The following is an 18911-nucleotide window of genomic DNA, read 5'->3' as shown; positions in this document are numbered from 1 at the left end:
ATTTTTATGTAGATCTATGTAAAAATGTGTGAGAAACGTTTGTCATAAACTTACATATACTTTCCAGCCCAGCACCACATAATTTAAGAATTAGCGTAATTGGATATCATCTTTATTTCAAGATATTTTGATATTCTCATGGATATAGGCAAACCCCCAAAATTAGTTTTTTAGAAACATCGGTTGTCAGCTTTGGACTTGTTTTTGCATGAACTCAAACTGTGGAGGATTGATGCTCTGTTAGTCCCGCCTGGTTCGAGTCAGAGGTCCAGCTCTGGTCTGTCAGCATTGGCCCCAGGACCTTTGTGGGTGTGGAGCCCTCTGTCTGGGGCCCTGTTGTACATGAATGCTGCAGCAGCTCGAATGTGGCCCCGTCATCCGAGAGAACGTGCTTTCTTAACGTTGCACTGGGAGGATGGGCAGCTTTGAGGCTTCACTATATTTAATAATTATTTAAGACTTTGAGCATGAATCTTTTTCTTTTTTTACTTAAATTTGTTAAAATCCAGGGCTCCCTTTGGGGCTGTTTCAGTGTGCAGGCTCGTCTGTGAAACGTGTGATTGATTTGTATGAGCTCGGACGCCGTGCTGCCCGGTGCGGCGTGTGGATACCCTGCGCGGTGTCCCCTTTGTGGAGTGGTGGGTTGGGACGGGACCGTAAGGTCATCTGATCCCTGAGCCACACCTCTTTGGGTATTCCAGTATCCTCCACCCCTGATCCCTCCCCGGGGCGAAGTCAATGCTGCCGACGCCTTTGACATCGGTTCGTTTGATGAAGAGGATACCAAAGGCGTCAAGGTACGAGGGTGATGTTTGCTTGTGGTTTTCTGGGAGGGTGGGGGGATTTTTTATTGGGAACCAAACTGAGTGATTGTCTTGGTGTTGGCCTGTTTGTGGCATGTAACTTACAAACGAATATCTGCGTATTTGAAGAACGTGGAAGTCAAGGACCTACATGAGTTAGAAGCTGTGAAAGCTTTCTGTGGACTAATCATTTTATGTTGGACAAACTGCAAAAGGGTCAGAGTTGTATTGATTTGGATATATGTGTGATTGAAATGAAACTGGAATATGTGTGAAGCAAGAAAAACAACTGTGTGATGGCAATTGTACGTCCCCTCGTGCCAAAGAGCCAGGCATCGTAATTCTTCTAAGGATTTAGATCTCTCTGTGTTGGGATGAAAAGAGCAGACAGCAGGAATCGTTTTGCATGTCAGTCAAAGGTGAAATAATCACTGTTTTTTTTTTTTCTCTAATCCTCTGCATTTTGGGAACTTTTGTTCATATCATTATATTTCCAAGTAGACAAGATATCATCACAGATGGTGAGTCAGAGAGGAATCCTCCGCTTCTGGAGGCTAAGTTGAAGTGTATCACTCGTGTCAGCGTTCATCTGCCCCCACTTTCACCGCTGCCCCCGGATCTCCCCACTCCCTCCGCGATGCTCCCCGTCTCCTCTCAGCTGCCTGCGCTTATGCCCTTCTTCTGGAGGCCCCCCTCATTTTTCCTCTCAGATCCTCCCCTCCAGAAGGCTGCAGCCCTGTTAACACACACACCTGCGAGGCGCAGAGAAAAGAGGGACACGTCAAACGCAGGGTCCTAGCGGGAGGTGTAACCAGAGACACACAGAGCCGGCATCCGTAGGATATGGGGACAGAGGTGGCTGGAGGAAGGTGTGAAGATGGTGGGGAAGGGAGCAGCTGGCTCGTGGGGCACGAGGAGTGCAGCCGGGGTCTGGGAGGCAGCGGAAGCTGTTAGAATTGGCGGTGTCAGGAGAGGCGCTGGGTCCAGAGGACGTCAGGGTGTTTGCAGGACCAGCTTCCCAGGAGTTGGGGCTCAGGCAGGAGGGAAGTCAAGAGGGCCACGGCCACGTCTGTGGTCTGGAGCAGTGGCTCGCCCGGGGACAGCAGTGTGACCAGTGCCCAGACGTGTACCCCGCTAGGCGGCGTCTGTGACCTGGACGCCCAGTCCGTGTCAGGTGTGTTAGCGCCTCTCTGCAGCAGGGCGTGTGGACAATCCATTTCCAAAGTTACTTAACAGGATTACTGCTGTCACATAGACTCCTGTCACCAGATGTACTGTTGTCCATCAGAGGGACTAAAAATAAAACGGCCGTCACGTGGGAGCCTGTGAAATGTTTTGATGGTAAAAGAGAGTCTCACGAAGAGGTCCTCTTAAGTTTTGTCACTCATAGTCTAGGCTTCAGAGTCACAGCCTGGGCTCAAGTCCACACTCAGCTGAGCGAACCGGGACCCTTCAGGTCACTTCCTGCCACCGCGGGAGTCTCACCTGGAACGTGAGCGGTTCCATCGCCACGATTTCTCTCAGCATAAATGAGACGAGCTGGGGAAGCCGCCTGGCATACAGTCGGCGCTCACACGAGGAGCTGCTATTATGTGGTTTGGGCTTTTCCTGAGCAACAGCCGAGAACCAGCACGCTTCGAGTCAGAAGTAGGGGTGGCAGGGCGGCAGCATGATGAGGAGCCCGGGTCCTGGCCCCAGGTGGCCTCGTCCAGTGGGAGCTGCATTTTAAGAAGCCATCTATTCTTTATCTTTGAAAAGGGGCCCCAAATAGTACATTGTTCTTTAAGGAAAAAGCTCACCTCATGTCAATATAAATTTTGTTGTTTATTTTATTCATTTTTAACAACATGGGCTGGGTCGTAAAGATGAGGCCTTCCCGAATCTGTGGGAGGTGGAGCAGTTTGTACGTGAGGCAGAGTCGACCCTTCCAGAACAGCTGCTTTGGAAAGGAGGGTGTTTTTACTGTGACTCTTCAGGGCTGGCCCAGTGTCCCTGATCAGGGTGCTCTTCTGGCCTGATGCTCCAGCACCACACCACACACACACACTCACACACTCACAGACGGGTGTGCACGTGCCTCTGGTGTTCACACTCTGAACAGCCGAGCATTTGAGCTCTGGGCTTGGTTTGGGCGTCTGAAGGAAGCAGGAAGGGGGAGGCTGTAGGAATCAAGCAATCTTCGATCAGCACGTTATGATAACGGGTCAGTATGAGCCGGAGGGGCCGCCCGGATCGGGAGCTGGGCCCACGTGCTTCTGGTGTCGACTCATTGGCTGAAGGCCTGCGGCCTAGTGCTTCAAGCTCGCTCGCTCTTTTCCCTCTACATCACGCACCTTTCTACTGTCCATCCTGTACCGAGGCAAGAGAGTGAGCAAATCAGGTTTCTAGAGAGATTTGGGCTTTCGAAAGGCAAACGTGTTATTTTCCATCAGTGGGATTGCTCGCCTTTCCGGCACCAAACTGTGGCTCAGATGCATAAAACCATTTTCCTTGCTCATTGTCAGAGTTCAGCCTCACCTAGGGGGAAGTGTGAAGAATTTTGAGTAATAGTTTGGAAGGGAAATGCTGTCCTTAAGTGTAGTTTTTATTACAGCAGCTCTTAAAGGCCATGCGGCCTGAACTCTCTGTGTATCTTAAGCTTTAGACCCACTTGTACGTATGATCAGGCTGTTAGACTGGAATTCAGTGGGAGGTTCATGGAATGGATGGTAAATTCCTAGCTTATCTTTTGGTTTTCTCACTTCTCAGATTAATTGAGGTGGTTAGAAAGCCCTCCTGGCTTCTCCCTTGTCATTGGGTCTGAAACCTTAGGAGTCTACTTTCTTACTTTTATAAATAAAATAGCCTTGCCATAAATAAAATTTTATGTCATTAGAATCTTTTAATACTTTAAATAAAACCCTCTATATGTTAGTTTTCCCTGGCAAAAATGTAATGAAGAGAGCCTAGAAAAGTGGGCGGAATCTGGCTGATCCAGGAACGGAAGTGAAGTGCTCATCAGTTCTAACCACTCGTGGATCCCGGTTGCCTGATTGTCCCTATAGAGAATTGTGACAACGAATATCCATTGTCTCTGAATGATTATATGCTGTCTTCTAGTTATCTTCCTACATGCAGTTACGGTGCTTTTGAATCTGTTGCCTTCGTAAGTATGTTAAACCATAAACCTCTCGATTTCTTAAAATAAGCTTCTTGACTGCGACCAAGAGCTCTACAAGAATTTCCCCTTGGTGATCTCTGAGCGCTGGCAGCAGGAAATTGCCGAAACCGTTTACGAAGCAGTAAACGCCGACACGGATAAACTCGAGGCCAGGAAGAGAGCTAAAAATAAGCAGCTCGGCCACGAAGAAGGTAAAAGAGCGAGTGTGTCTCGAAGTATTTCCAATGCCGTGCATTTTCGAAAGTTCTCGTAAAGCCAAAAAGGCGTTTGGGTCATAAAGTACTTTCCAGTAGGGGGAAATGCCATAACCTGTTTTAGTTTTTTCTGGCTTGGAAAAGTTCAGTTTAATATATCAGAGTCTTCAGTTGACATAAATAAAAATGTGTCAAGACAGGCAGCAGTGTTTTGTGGTGTGTCCTCTTATCTTGGAGCCTTCAGATTCTTGGTTTAAGGCTCTGCTGTCACCACCGTGACATTCTTAATGATTTTTAAACAGGGGGCCTGCATTTTCCTTTTCCACTGTAGTTGGTCCTGGTCAGGAACTTAGCATCACAGGGCACTTGTCCAGAGATGTAAGTGTCTATAAATACATTTATGTTATCAACAGCATTGAAGAATCGCCCAACCGTATTTTGATTTACAATATTTGAGTGCCCTGTGAGGATTTTCAAAGCAGAACTCATTACATCCAGTGTTCAATAAACCATTTATTCTTGACGCACCACGTATCGTCACTCTTGATTTTTTCTAAGACCTTATGAATTTTATATACTTCAATTTATTGTGGTTGATGGTAGTAAGATATCACTTCGTTTTACTTCTAATTAAAGACCTTTGCGAGGTGAATATAGGGCAAGAATGACCAGAGAGAGCTTCCCTGTGTAATAGATTGCCTCGGTGGGGCGTCTTGCTGCGGCGTCATCATCTTATCAGCAGTTTCCCAGTAGCTTTTATCCTTACTCCTGGCATCGGAGTCACCTGGGCACACCAAGGGGACGTCACAGCCCTCTGACCGCACACACCTCCCTTCTGCAGAGAAAAGGCCCTTACTTCTAAGCTCTTCCTTAGAAAACAGGTCCATCGAGAGCGCTCTGGACTGTTTGCCCAGCAGATTTTACACAGGAACTTATATATATCCATGGTAATTTGCTCACGGGCGAGCCACGATGGCACTAAAATCTTGACAGATTGGACCCAGAAAAAACGCACGTCTTAATGACCTTGTTGAAGTGGCTCCTTTTCGTTAGAGCTGCCGTTAGAATGGCTGGCGGGGGAATGAGTGGGTCTCCCTGTGTTGGGGAGTCATTTGGGCATAGCTGGGTCTCGGTTGCAGATCTGAGAAGTCGACCTCACGGAACATTCTAGCATGGCCTCAGATCTCGGAAGTCAGCATCCAAGGCTGACACTTTAAATGCCCTTTAGAAACGCAGACACTTCTGCTATTAACATGGCAGCTCCGTGGAGCTCCCCCCGTCCCCGTCGCCTCCACCCCCCCTCGTCCCCTCGCCCCTGGGTTCTTCCCCTCCTGCCCGTGCTCATGGGAGGCACCGTGGGGATGGCCTGTTTGTTTACAGTCTGAATGTCCTCCTTAGAATGTGACCCCGAGGGTGAGGAGTTTGTCTTTTGCTCATTGCTGGATCCAGAATGCCCAGCACACGCCGGCACCTAGGTGTCCACGTAATAGTTGTAGAATGAATGGGTAAGGGAGTGAATGAATGATGTTAGCATGGTCACCAAGGCCTTTAATGAAGGCAAAGCCAGCCACTTCAACTTAAGCTTTTCTTTTTTTTTTTAAGAGACAATACTTCCCTATAAAAATGTAATCAGGGCTCGACATGAGTCTGAATTAGCCTGGTCTGTCTACGTAACCATATATTTGGAGGATAAACATAATCTTAAATCTAGGAATGAACAGTTTCTGATCCCTGTGTTACTTAGGCTTACTGGACGAGAAAACCCCCACTCTGTTCTTTTTTATAAGAGTGAAGGGAGATCCCCAGTCCCACAGGAAGGCGGGAGTGCTGTGGGCATAGCTTGAATGTAACGACTCTCTCTTCTCCAGTTCTCGTTACACATGATAAAAATATAGCTTGGGAACAAGCTTTCGCCCTCTCAGAGCCATAAGCGAACATCAGGAATTTATCAGAATATTGAGCAATGGCCATTTCCTATGCCAGTCGAGGGTTGAAGAAGCCTGTTGTTCAGAGTCCCAGTAAACACGCATTTAAAAACAGAAATCGTGGTTTCTGTAATGTGTTAGATTTATGCAAACTTGATTTTTCCAAAAAGCGTGTAGTTCCTTTTCTCTGAGAGTAACAGGGACATTCTGTCCCAGCGCCTGTGTGACTTCTGGTTATTTTCTGCTCCTCAGATTACGCGCTGGGAAGAGACTGCATCATGCACGGGTACATGCTGAAGCTGGGGAACCCGTTTCTGACTCAGTGGCAGCGGCGATATTTTTACCTCTTTCCAAACCGACTGGAATGGAGAGGCGAGGGGGAGTCCCGAGTAAGTCTCGGGGGCGGGCTGGCCACGTGCGCTGTCTCCTTCTGCCGACCGTCAGCCGGGGACTTCAGATGGCTGACCGGCTGCAGAAAGCGTCCTCCGACGCTCGCTCTATTTTAACTCGTGTGCATCAGATTTTAATGTGCAGACTTTAATTTTTAAACTTCTGAGTCAAGGGAAGGATTTCGTAATATCTGAAAATAGACCGTGCCGTTCGCTGAGGTCAGGAGACTGGAGGGCAGTTGGGTAGATCCTAAAAGAAAGCAACTCCGGGACGTCGGAGTCAGACAGAGGCGCTTAACTCCACAGCTCGGTGTCTCTGGGACTCGGAGCACATGACGTGGACTGAGCCTCAGTTTCCTCATCTGTGAAACGGGAGAAATAGAAATGATAACAACTACAATTTTTGAATATTTATCTTTGGCCAGATGCTGTTTAAAAAAACGCGCATTTAATTTGCTTAGCAGCCTTTGAGGGTCCAGCTCGTGTCGTAAGGGATTTCATACAGTTAGACGGGGAGATGCAGCTCAGGTCCTTTAGGAGCCAGTGTTTGTGAACAAGCTAACAAGAAAGTTCTCGTCCACGCTGTCTCTCTTGGCAAGTCAGGCAGCATTTATTGAGCACCTGCTGTGTGAGGAGCACAGGGCCTGTCACCGGGGAAGGCACCCCCCCAGGCAGAAGGTGTGTTTCTGCTCTTGGGGAGGGAACGGCCAGTGGGAAGCGGGACAGCGGGCCCAGCGGTTAACAGGGAGGGTGATGTCCCGGATGTGTGGGAGGCTGCCCCTCAGTGCCCCAGCGGTCAGACATGTGGACGGCTGTAAGCCCGCGTCCTGTATCTTTATCTTTGAGTTGGGAATGCATTTTCTAAATCTCTCTTGGTGAGGATGCCATTTAATTAGGAGTGATTGCCATTGCATGTCACCACATTCTTTGCAGAGGAACAAGATCTTCTGTCACTAGTGCCACAGAAGTCATTTTCTTTTTTTTTTTTTGAGGAAGATTAGCCCTGAGCTAACATCTACCACCAGTCCTCCTCTTTTTTTTTTTTTGCTGAGGAAGATTGGCCCTGAGCTAACATCCGTGCTCATCTTCCTCTACTTTATATGTGGGACACCTACCACAGCATGGCTTGCCAAGCGGTGCCATGTCCGCACCCGGGATCCGAACCAGCGAACCCTGGGCCGCTGAGAAGCGGAACGTGCAAACTTAACCGCTGCGCCACCGGGCTGGCCCCAGAAGTCATTTTCTAAAAGTTATTGTATCTAGGATCTGAGTTACGATTAATAAGACTCTTTGGGGGTCCTGAATTACAACTCAGGTGATGGTAGGTGGTATATAATATAAAATAGATATTTTCTTTGTATATATTTATATATTATATATATTATTTTGTTTACATATTTATATTTTACTATTTTATAATTTATATTATATAGTACTTACCAGGATCTGAGTTATAATTCGTATAGATCTTATTATATAATTCTATAATATTTCCATATATATTATAATATATAATATTTCCAGATGATGAGTGGCCCTGGTCATATTTTGCATTTATTGTGCTCTCTGCTGGTAAGTCACTCTTGTGCACGTTGAAAGGAAATTGTCTTACTTTTCAGGATGTTTGAAAACTAAAAAAAAACGTCTTCCTGTGTTTCACATCGGATGCAATAAATTATCTTTAAGAGTCAACGTTCAGCGTTCCGTTCGAGAAGCTACATGATATGCATGGGTGGCTTCCTAAGTGTAAATAAGGAAAAAGGAAATGTGAGAGTTGATGGTGGTGGTGTTTGTCTTTTAGGGTTCCAGGCATATTTATCCAAAAAAACATAAAATGGTAAGGTTCCCCCGACACTCTAGCATCCCCTTAGGCAATAGTGCTATAGCTCTGGTGTGACAATCTTTTAAGGCTGTCACCGGTATTGAGAAGATCATTGTGATGTTCTCAGGCTAGTGTTCCCTGACATTCACTGAGCTGCGGGGTTGAGACTCAGCCCCATGCCTTTGCTCGAGTAAGTCCTGTCGCGCTCCGCCGTTCCCTCACGGCTGTGTTGATTGAGTTTACAGAAAGCATCGATATGGTTCCTAACCATCTAAAAATCAATTCTGCGTTGAGGGAAATAGCTTTGCTCTTTTGCCTTAGAGAGACATTCCTTTCTTTGCGGTTTTCTCTGAGATGTGTTAATTTGAACTTTTCTTCAGGTTCTTTTGTAGCCATTTCTTCCCACTTCTAGAATATTGTCAAAGAAAGAAAAATACCAATTTTTTTTTAAATTTTTTCTAAGCTTATCATTTGGGGTGTTATTTATTCATTTAACTTAAGAAATCCTGAAATAATGTGAAGTAATTAATCATTTTTTTTTCTTTCTATGGTTAGCAAAATTTACTGACAATGGAACAGATTCTGTCTGTGGAAGAAACTCAGATTAAAGATAAAAAGTGCATTTTGTTGCGGATAAAAGGAGGGAAGCAATTTGTCTTGCAATGTGAGGTGAGTTTTCATGTCGTTTTTCCTTAGATGAAGGTTAGAACAGTTAAATAAATATTCAGCAAAGATGGCTGCCTGGTGGGACAACATTTTCTTACCCCATGCTTTATCACTTACAGACTTTGCAAGAAATCCCAAGGTGCAAGTTCTCAGCAAATTAACTTTTTTTTTTTCTTTTTTGCTGAGGAAGATTTGCCATGAGCTAACATCTGTGCCAGTCTTCCTCTATTTTTTGTATGTGGGACACCTCCACGGCATGGCTGACGAGTAGAATAGATCCATGCCCAGGATCTGAACCTGTGAACCTGGGCTGCCAAAGTGGAGCACACTTAACTTTAACCACTCAGCCATGGGGCCGGCCCAACAGTTATTGTTAAAGGAACAAATATTAGAAAATGTGAGGAGGAAGTACATGGAATGACTTGATGACTTGATCTGGAAACTCTGTGCAGTGTGTCATAGGGGCCTAGAATTGTATTTGACACATAATTTTCCCAGATCTTATCTTTCCTCACGTTCCAGGTTGAGGTTTGCATGGTTAAATAAACATGAAGTACCAAAGGGACTCCTCTTGGAGAAAGGCCATCTTTCTCTCCCCAAATTTCTATCGTAGCCCAAATTTAATTCCTGAGCACTTTTCTGCTGGGGTACGGGCGTGTGTGTGTACAGAGTGTATTTAGAGAGAGAAACCATGGTAGATACAAAAACGTGATTAAGAGCTTCAGGACTGCACTGCATACGGGGAGATGCTTTTTAATTTGTCAGAGGTCCTGCTCGTGGCTTGTTTTTAGACTTGAGTTGTTCTGGAAGTCAGAAGTCAGAGGCGGTCTCTGCAGAACCTAAAGGCACTGGTTCTCCGGGGGGCTTGCATGGGGATCGTCCAAGGGGCTTGACCCAGCCCTGCCTTCTCTCTGCAGAGACCCTGGAGGGGGTCACTGCATGAGTCACTGCTGATGGCTCCGCGGTGGGGCGGAGAGGTAGAGGGTGCTTTCATGGGGGCTTCCGAGGACCCTGGTAGTGACCAGAGGCGTCCGCGCCTGTGGCCGCATGGGGGGGCTGTCCCGACTTGTGCCTGTGTGTTTCCGTGTAGAGTGACCCCGAGTTTGTGCAGTGGAAGAAGGAGCTCACCGAGACCTTCACGGAGGCCCAGCGGCTCCTGCGGCGCGCCCCCAAGTTCCTCCACAAACCTCGAGCTGGGCTGCTCGAGCTCGCCAAGCCGCCCCTCTGCCACAGGAACAGCAATGGCCTCTGACCTCAGGGCGGGGAGGGCTCTGGGGACCACGTGCCTGGAGGAAGTCCACCCCGGCTGCTGCCAGCCCTGGAAATGGGCCCTTTGGAGAAGCGTGAGGAGTCGAGGCTGGGGTCCCTCATCTCCGGGTTTCTTCCACCGTTGGGAAGACCCAGGACCCCGAGATGCTCCCAACAGGAGCCGTGAGCACGCTCCGGCTCGGAGTCGGCCCACCTCCCCTCCTGCGTCCTCCTGACGCCACCGCATCTGTCCGCACTCGAAACTACTGAGGACACGAAAGCTCTTTTTCTTTGCTACACACATATTTTGGTATATACGAACCTAGAACTCCAGACGATTCCTGCTTGTCACTTCAATTTATATGGCCGATGTCAAATGTATCTTAGACTTGCCCAGATGGCATTTGCCTGTCTGCAGTGTTCAGTAATGGACTGCCCCAGTGTTGTCATATTTTGTCTATAAACAGCCACTGCTGACTCTCTCTGTCTCTGTTCCATGCTGCTGAGGGAGGGGGAGATCGACCGTGTGTTTCTTCTGTGCCTCCGAGAACTGACTTCTTCTTGTCCTGTGGTTGAAAGCTGAAGATGTTTTCTAAAGAGGTTGCGCTGGGGCCACACAGGTAGCGGCCCGCCTCTGCCAGGGCCCAGGGCCTGGGGACCTCGGGGCGCATGGAGCCACTCGTCACTGAAGGCGTCCAGCGGTGGATCCTCAGAGAGGTGGACGGTGATTCTGAAGGAGACGCGGTAGAGGTCTTGCCTTTAGGGCAATAGCGATTTTTGAGAATGTTCGAGTAAACCAGCAGCACTTTCATGGGTCCGGGTGTGTGTGAACGCTTGTGGGTGAGTCTCTCGGGTTTCACCAATAAGCAGTCGTGTGACGCGGTAATTCTGGTCCCTTCTGCCTGCCCTCAGGAAATATAGGAGTGATGGATGTGTAAAGGAAGGAAAGAATTGCTCTGTTTGCCATTTTAGTGTAATTTAAAGTGAGTTTTATTGAAAAAAAGAATGCCGAAGAATGAATGTGTCAACAAGGGTTAACTGTGTCTATTGACTCTTGTGTTGTCCTGGGTCTGTCCGTAGGGAATGACACTTTGCACCGGTGGGTTCTGTGACAGGACCCCATCTGAGCGTAGAGGCCATCTGCCCATGCCACCGGCTCCTTGCCGTGCCCTGCTCGTGTCCCAGTAAAGTGCTGGGTTAGAAGAACCAGAGTGCTTCCCCACGACGTCCCCCATGTCCTCAGACTAAAAATGATAACAGTAATTTTAAGAGTCCACATGTTTGTCCTGTTCTTAGTGTGATTTTGTTGTATGTTTCTAAGTGAACCACTAACAGTGTACATGACTTGACATTGTGATTATCTGCTCCCCGTCCTCGATATTTTCAGTCGTCCCAAATCTTTGTTTGGACATTCGTGCGCCATGTTCACTGAGAAAATAAGTACTTTCTAGTGAAATTCTATTTTGAAAGTTTGGAAGATAATTGCTGATAGAGTCTTTTATTTCATAGGAGTTACTTTGGAAAAGAAACTCTGAGGGTCACTGTCCGTCTCAACTACTAGTCAGAGTCTAAATTAAAATACGTGTTCTGCCATCTGCTGTGTGAACATAGGGGAGGCGTGCTATTTACGCGGGTTCCCCCAATTTGAAAGGGAAGACTAGCATTCAAATTCTGTTTAAAGCCAAAGCAAAAAACCGCCAGAGACAGCAAAGCAATTGTTCTTTATAAAGAGGGCGCATCCTCCCAGGCGTGGCTGATGACTGCTGTCACCGCGTGGTCACCGGCTCCATTGCCAGCGCCCGCGTGCTCAGCACTCAGGTTGAGGAGTCGCTGTGCCCCAGGCCTCTGCTGGACAGGGTGACGGGCGCGTGGGGAGGGCACGGGGCCTCCTTCAGGGTCAGCGTCGCCCATGTCACACCTAGGGCGATAGCATCTCTGAAAAATATGATATTTGCTCTGGAGTAAAATATAAGGTTCATCTCTCTTTTAGAAAAGAAAGATGAACTGGAAGATATCCTGAGAGTCCTTTAGCCTCAGACTTATTCCTGTAAACTTGTATGCCCCCCTCACGTTCGATGTGTAATGACCTGGCTGAGAAGTTCGTTACAGGGATGCAGTTGACCACAAGAGCTGCGGGGGATGCGGCTGGGCGGCCTGTGGGGCGTCTCGGCTGTGCTGGGTCTGGTTGGCCGTCCTGGCGAGGCAAGTCTTCCGCCCGAACTGGTGCCTGCAGCCGTTCTGATGGGGTCCGTGTTTCTGCTGCCGGAGGCAAGACCCTTCCGGGACCCCTCCGTGCCTGCGCCTGGTGCCCAGGCGGTCACAGGAGGTGGTTGGTTTGCAAGTCTTGGTAGATGTGGCTGTTCTTGGTTTTCTATGTGACCCTTCCTGTGTTTGACCATTAAAAAGGACAAAATTCAGCACAGTCTTCTTATTATTTTAGATTTATCTGGGCGGGATATTTTAATATTGTCAAAGAAGATAAGCGAAGTTGATATTATTTTTATAAAACTGTGTTATAAGTCTTGATCTCATAATTCAAAGGAAATGAATAAAGCAAAACCTAGAAATAATAGATTACTTTAAGCTGCTATACAACGTGTATGGAATAAATTAAAAACTTTTGTGAATCCAAGGTTATTTTTTTTAACCTAAAGCATTCTCTTTGGTGCATTTATTCCCCTTGTGTTATTGGGGTTCCTGGGTTTTCTTTCTATATCATGTTGAAGTGTGATTTTTCAGCAAGACTTCTAGAAATTAGCATTGTTTCACTGCTGATGCAGATGTTCTGCTGTGACGTGTCTCTGATTGGTCGACTCACTGTTGTTATCGTCTCAAATTCTGTATCTGCAAAGAAGGGGCCAAACGCTGAGTCCTGTTGGGGGAAGGAAGCATTCTGCTCAAGAAAGAGAGCGACCCAACTGGAAACAAGGGCAGCAACAGCAATGATCTATTTTCAAGCAAGATTCGGCTTGATTTGCAGTTTGAAATATGCCGTACAGATATTAGAAACAATTGTTTTAAGGCCCTCAGTGGCCATTAAAAAATACCGTTTACCCACCGACAATGTGATCTGTCTAGATTAAAAAGATCAAAGTGTGGTTTTTTTCCTGATGATTGTTTTCATTTCATTTGGAATTTATAGTTGGGTCAGTTCAATACAACATTTGACTCTACAGTGGAATTGATTTTTCTGCAGTTTCAAAATGTTCACAAACCAAGAAGAAAACGAAATTCTCAAAGTTGGACTTTTTTCGCCTCATGTCTATCTATAAAAAATACTTTGCAATGTGCTGAGGTGAGATAAGCCTTATCTTGTATGATTGGAGCGTGTGGAACTTTTTCTCTGTTCTGTTCAGGGCAGTGTTTCCAGGTCACTCAGAGATGCTGGAGGGATGAACCCCGCCCCACCCCAAGGGCCTGCCGTGGTGCTGGTGCCTGTAGAGGTGTGGGGCTTCACTGGGTCCGTGACAGGTGGTGGCTGGGAGGTGAGTGGAGAGGGTGTCTCGGAAAGAAGGCTAGTGGTGGAGATGGGGCAAAGGAAGAAAGGAGTTAATTTGCTGATAAAAATCATTCCCTTTATCCCCTAAAGCACTCAGGAGATGACTGAGTTAAACTTGATGTTTTGGGTTTTTTCCCCTTTTAACAGAGGAGTTGAGTAGTAATTATTGTAAGACTTGGTCACTTTATTTTTGAATATGGAGCTGCTGGATTTAATAACAGACCGATTGCTTTCCATCAGGACTTTCCGTAGAAATTAGGCCGCGGCAGCTTGTCATCCAGCATCGCCGGAGAGGGCTCACGGGACCCAAGCTGACACCCTGTCTGCGTGTCACCTTGCAGCCAGTGGAGGCCAGAGGTGGGGTCTGGGTGGCTGTCGGGGCATCGCCCTTTGCTCAGCTCAGACACTTGCACATCCACTGACGTTTCCATAAAACCTCTAGAAGATAACGGGACCCGTGCCCATTTCTAGAGGGAGCCGTGATCGTTTAAATTTTCAAAATTCTTTTTCTGAGAGATCTCACATGACTTTCCCTCCCAGCTAAGGTTGACTTGAGAGCCTTGAATTAATTGCTTAGATTCATGTTAATATGAATATTTTTATCCAGGCCACATTTTTAAAAATTGTACTGTAGAATTAATGAAAGTTGAACTCTAGAATGATCCTCCTCGATTTCCTCAAGTCAGTGGACTTTGGATTTCCTGTGCCCCCGAAGATAAGAGAGCTGTTCCAACAGCGGAGTACCAGGGATGGGACCCCCGCAGTGTCCTAGGGCCTGGAACATGCAAATGGCCCGCCCCCTTGCCAACCCTCGGGCCGGGTTCCTGATGGGGCTGGGGTACCATTGATCCGTAAATGCAGCACCCCAAATTTTAAATTGCCTTTATTTTGAAAAAACACACTACAGAAAATGGGTTAACAGTGTATACATTTCATCAGAAACATAGGAAAACCCCTGCATTTTAGAGATAAATAACTCATATAGCAGAGCTCACTTCTTGTACCTAACAGTCTCAAAATCTCTGAAAACTGGTAACTATGCTTCCGTTTTTTATTCTATCCTAATATAATATGCTTTGCTGTAAGGGTAGGGAATGGAAATATTTCTAATCATGTATTCATATTACAAAGGACTTGAAATTTGTTTCTTAGTCGCTTTATGTTCCATGATGTATATATTATATGTGGTTTACAAGCTAAACACTGGCCAATTTTTTGTTCTGTTGTTAAGCTGTATTTTTCTATGTTTTCACTAATTATAATAGATTTGGCTTTTTTCTGGGTAACATAAAGAATTGCTAAACTACAGATATATATAAAACAAGAGTTCTATTTTAGCACAAAAGCCTTTTATATTATTTATTGAATCCTTGAGTTTGTTTCCCTCAGAAACATTCCTTATCATTTCTGCTCCTTTTTATGTGTATAGTTTGTTATTTAAAGGAATGACCGTCCTTTCTGTTTTTCACAAAATAAAATCGAAATATTGCGTGTAGCAATGTGCGGCGAACGGCTCTTCTCACGGGCTGTGACTATTTTCGACAACAGCGCATCCTTGGGTCTGTGCGGAGAGGCGTCTGCTTTTGGTACCATCTGCAGATAACTGGCTATGAAATACTGCTTCCATCTACCTCTCCGGAAGGCCGCCTGCCTGTTGACAGGTGCCCAGAATGCTCTACGCTAGACTGGCTACATTATAAAAGAATTTCAATGAAACCTTTTGGTGTAATTCTCTTGTGACGTATATTGGTTTTTAAAGGCACCGCCTCCTCCAGGGCCCCCCAGTGGGCGGGGCCGATAGATACATCCTTTCTGGACGGCTGGCCTTCGGAGCTGATACTCCGATTGTGCCAAATCCCCACAATCACTCTTCCCGTCACCTCTAGACTCAACTGTCGCCCCTGCTTTGTCAAGCGCTGGATGGAAAGTTCCTACGCGACACCATTCTTTCTAACTGGCCAGCTGTGTTTAAGAACACTGATTCTAGGAGTGGCACGTTTAAATGTGACTCTTTCCCCCTCGCTGTTTCAAAATGGTTTGGAAAATGGGGTCATAAAGGCAAATGGCCTCGTATATGATAAAAGCTTTACTAGAGGTCTCATTTTTGAGCGGACCCTTCAGGATTTATGTGAAATAGAATAGGGATCGGGCCCTGCGAGGGGGGTTGCTCCCCACGTGCTCACCTTTGCTCTGCCTGTCTTCCTAGTTGCCTCGCCATCAGTGTGGTACCGTATTTCCTGTATTCTTGGTGAAGTGTGATACCCTTAAAGAAAGAAATCCGTTTTCTATTGTGCGTTGGTATACACAGTGAAGCCAGTGAATTAGATATTGCAAATCTAGATATTGTACCTATAAAATTAGCATTTGTTTTTATCTCTTTTCACATCGATTGTGCCAGTGGGAGTATGGCCCTCTCTCCGTGTACGTTTACTAGTGCACGTCTGAAACAGCAACCTATGAGATGCTGTTCCGAGTCTGTGGTCACCCGCCCGCGTGTGCTGTGTCACCGTCGGTTAGTGTCAACATCTTTTAGTGATTCTGGAGCAGCAAGGCTGGTTTCCTGTGTTGATAAATTGCTTACATAAATCTCAATAAAACGAATCTGTACAAAGATACTTCATTGAGTGTTCTGTTTTCCCGCCGCTTAAAAACTGTTTGTCAAGCTGTTAAGACATCAGGATGTGACTCATTTTAAAGGATCCTGACTTTGGGGAGAATTCGTGCAGGGGCTGCTACTATAATGAGGAAGGGGGCTGCAGGCAAGCGTTTCTGCTGATTTCCTGCGTTGTTGGAAGCTGGACAGCATCACAGGTTCAGAACCACTCGTGCCTCCAGGAAGACGTGTTGCCAGGAAAGAGTCTGGAAGGTCCGGGCCTTGAGGAAGGCCAGGAGGTCCAGCTCATCTCCAGTTTGTCTAGGAGCTACGCCACGCTCCCCAGCGTACTCCTGGGGCGACCTTGGAGTTCTTCCCAGAAGTTAAGACCCCTCACTCTCTTTACCTGCTCCCACACAGACGTGCTGAGAGACCCCATGGTACGTGTCCCTTTAAGCCAGAGACCCAAGGAGGTGGTGGTCCCAGCGCCACAACCGCCTGAGCAGAACTGTCTGTCTGTGGGTCCACAGGTGGAGGGCGTGGTGGGCGTTTCCTGTCCTTGAGCCAGAAGTACCACCTGTCTTTTGCTCGTTCAGGAAGGAAGGAAGTGGCAATGGATCTGTATAGCCAACCAGTTTCCCTGCAACGTATTTGTGTTTGCCCATTTGAAAACCGTTTAACCAAATCGTTGACAGGAGACCCAGCTATGGAGCGGGTGGTCCGCCCCACGGCAGCTCCGTAATGGAGCTGTCGCTCTGCTGCGTTCCGTTCCCGAGAGCTGCTCCTGAGAGCCGCAGACGTGTCACTCCTGGGCACCCGGAAGGAGGGGAAAAGTGCTGGAGACCCTATTCCCAGCACGGTCACTTTGGGCATCCTCTTTGGTCCTCAGTTTAGTCATCCCTAAGTTGAGAGAGGAATTCCATGGTCTTGAAGGACCATTCCAGCCGAAAACATCCTCCAAGTTTCTGACTGAGGCTAAGTGTGAGGGACTCAGGCTGTGCGTGGAGGGCAGAAAGGAAATGCTCCCACTGCCTGTCCCATGGTTGTGCCCACATCACCTTATGGGTGACGGTGTTACTCTCCCATTGTAAACCGTGCCTTCCCTGGTCCGGGAGCCCCTTCTGCTTTCCCGGGGCAGGAACCACGTGTTGAATTCAAGGAGGGGAATCTAACAGCTCCACAGCTTTCTCTTCCTGGCCCCTGTTTACCAGTCTGGATGCTGGAGATCGAAAAAAAGGTTTTCAGTCCGAATTATTCAGGCTGGCTGTGTCCAGGGATCAGATTAACCAAATAAACCCCTGAACCTTGACTTTGCGCTCACAGACGCAGCTTCGGAAGTGCACTTAATCAATAAAGTCCACCAGGGGGCATTTATTTAGTGGCTCCTATTATCGGATATGTAACAGGCAAAATGGGAGACTGAGGCAAATAATAGTGGCAAGGAGACATTTTGCCTAACATGGACGCCCCAAATAACTGGTTTTTACATTTTTACTTTTATTCTTTAACCTTGTTTCTGAGTAAAATGCCCAGTTCTTCACTTACCCTTTGGTGTATAGACACAGTGTCGATTTGATGGTCAGAAAACACGTCTTTCTTGGCTAGAAGGTGCTGAGTGGTAGAGGGTGGTGAAGTCAGCTTGTCTGGGAGCTGAGCTGGGCTCCCCGGCTACCTCCCGGGGTGGCCGTGGGTGGGTTCCTCAACCTCTCAGTGCCTGTGTCGCCTCATCTCTGCAGTGGGATAATGGACACACACATCCCAAATCTATCATAGATTTTCTGAGGGTTTAATCAGTTGGAACATACACAGTGCTCGGAATGCTGTGTGACAGTATTCCCTCGATGCAGACCCCCTTTTATTCTTATTAATATTTGGAACTGTTTGTGGATCCACAGCAGTATATTGTCAACTCACAGCTCCGGGTTCTGGAGTCCCGTCTCGTCTGCAAGCCCACCCACTGGCAGGACCTGCTCCCCATTCTCAGGAGCGCAACGCCGGGCTGGGAGCCTCCTGGAGGGGGAAGGACCCGAGGTGCCGCCCCGGCTGATGATTCTGAAACGTGCCCTTCCGTGGGTGCGGGTGCAGGTCCTGAGCAACAAAATGCTGCTTCTCAGTTTACGTAGCTGAAATGTGCTTCAAAGCGCAGATCTGCACCCGCCCTACCTTGAACCTTGAACCACCTGTCGCAGGGATGTGCTCGTGGTTCGACAGTCAGCTTCGTGCTCGGGTCTCTGGCGCAGAAGGAAGTTTTGATCGCGCTGCTTTTGGACGGTCGTGCCTCTTCCAGGAGAAGCAGGTTCTGTGTCCCCTCCGGCTAGCAGAGGATCAGCTGGCCTTACCGCTTCAGTCCTGAGCCATCCAGCTCTTGAACTTTCCGTTGCTGTTTCTGTGGGGTCCCCTTTCCATACTCATCAGGTGAGCTTGCTATCGGCCGGGCCCGGAAGATGGAGTCACAGATGCAAGGGCCTGGCGTGCAGCCCTCACTGGCCTCTTAGTGTTGCTCCGAGCAGTTCGCTGGGAAGGAGTCTCAAGGCTCCTCATCAAACTTGAGAATTGAAGGTTTAAGCTCTTAGCCTCTTCGCCAGAGATCAACACTGCCGGGAGCACCGGTA

General features: G+C 47.4%; 1 protein-coding gene across 8 annotated transcripts in view; it reads left to right on the top strand.

Annotated features, from left to right (window-relative positions):
* GRK3 (G protein-coupled receptor kinase 3) overlaps positions 1-18911 on the top strand; it is a 128273-nt gene that overhangs the window by 107267 nt on the left and 2095 nt on the right. For 6 of the 8 annotated variants that reach the window (XM_070626962.1, XM_070626967.1, XM_070626968.1 and 3 more), the window contains 5 exons: positions 702-797; positions 3992-4154; positions 6335-6471; positions 8849-8962; positions 10050-16321. In XM_070626962.1, the coding sequence (XP_070483063.1) occupies positions 702-797; positions 3992-4154; positions 6335-6471; positions 8849-8962; positions 10050-10211 (672 nt within the window). In that variant the 3' untranslated portion in view covers positions 10212-16321. Of the gene's footprint in view, positions 1-701; positions 798-3991; positions 4155-6334; positions 6472-8848; positions 8963-10049; positions 16322-18911 lie in introns of those variants that run through there. The other 2 variants (XM_070626963.1, XM_070626966.1) reach the window with 1 other exon arrangement.

Source organism: Equus przewalskii, chromosome 7 (assembly GCF_037783145.1).
Source record: "Equus przewalskii isolate Varuska chromosome 7, EquPr2, whole genome shotgun sequence".
In the NCBI taxonomy this organism is placed as follows: domain Eukaryota; kingdom Metazoa; phylum Chordata; class Mammalia; order Perissodactyla; family Equidae; genus Equus; species Equus przewalskii.
Note: the sequence above shows the minus strand (reverse complement) of the source record. Positions and strands in the feature narration are given on the sequence as shown.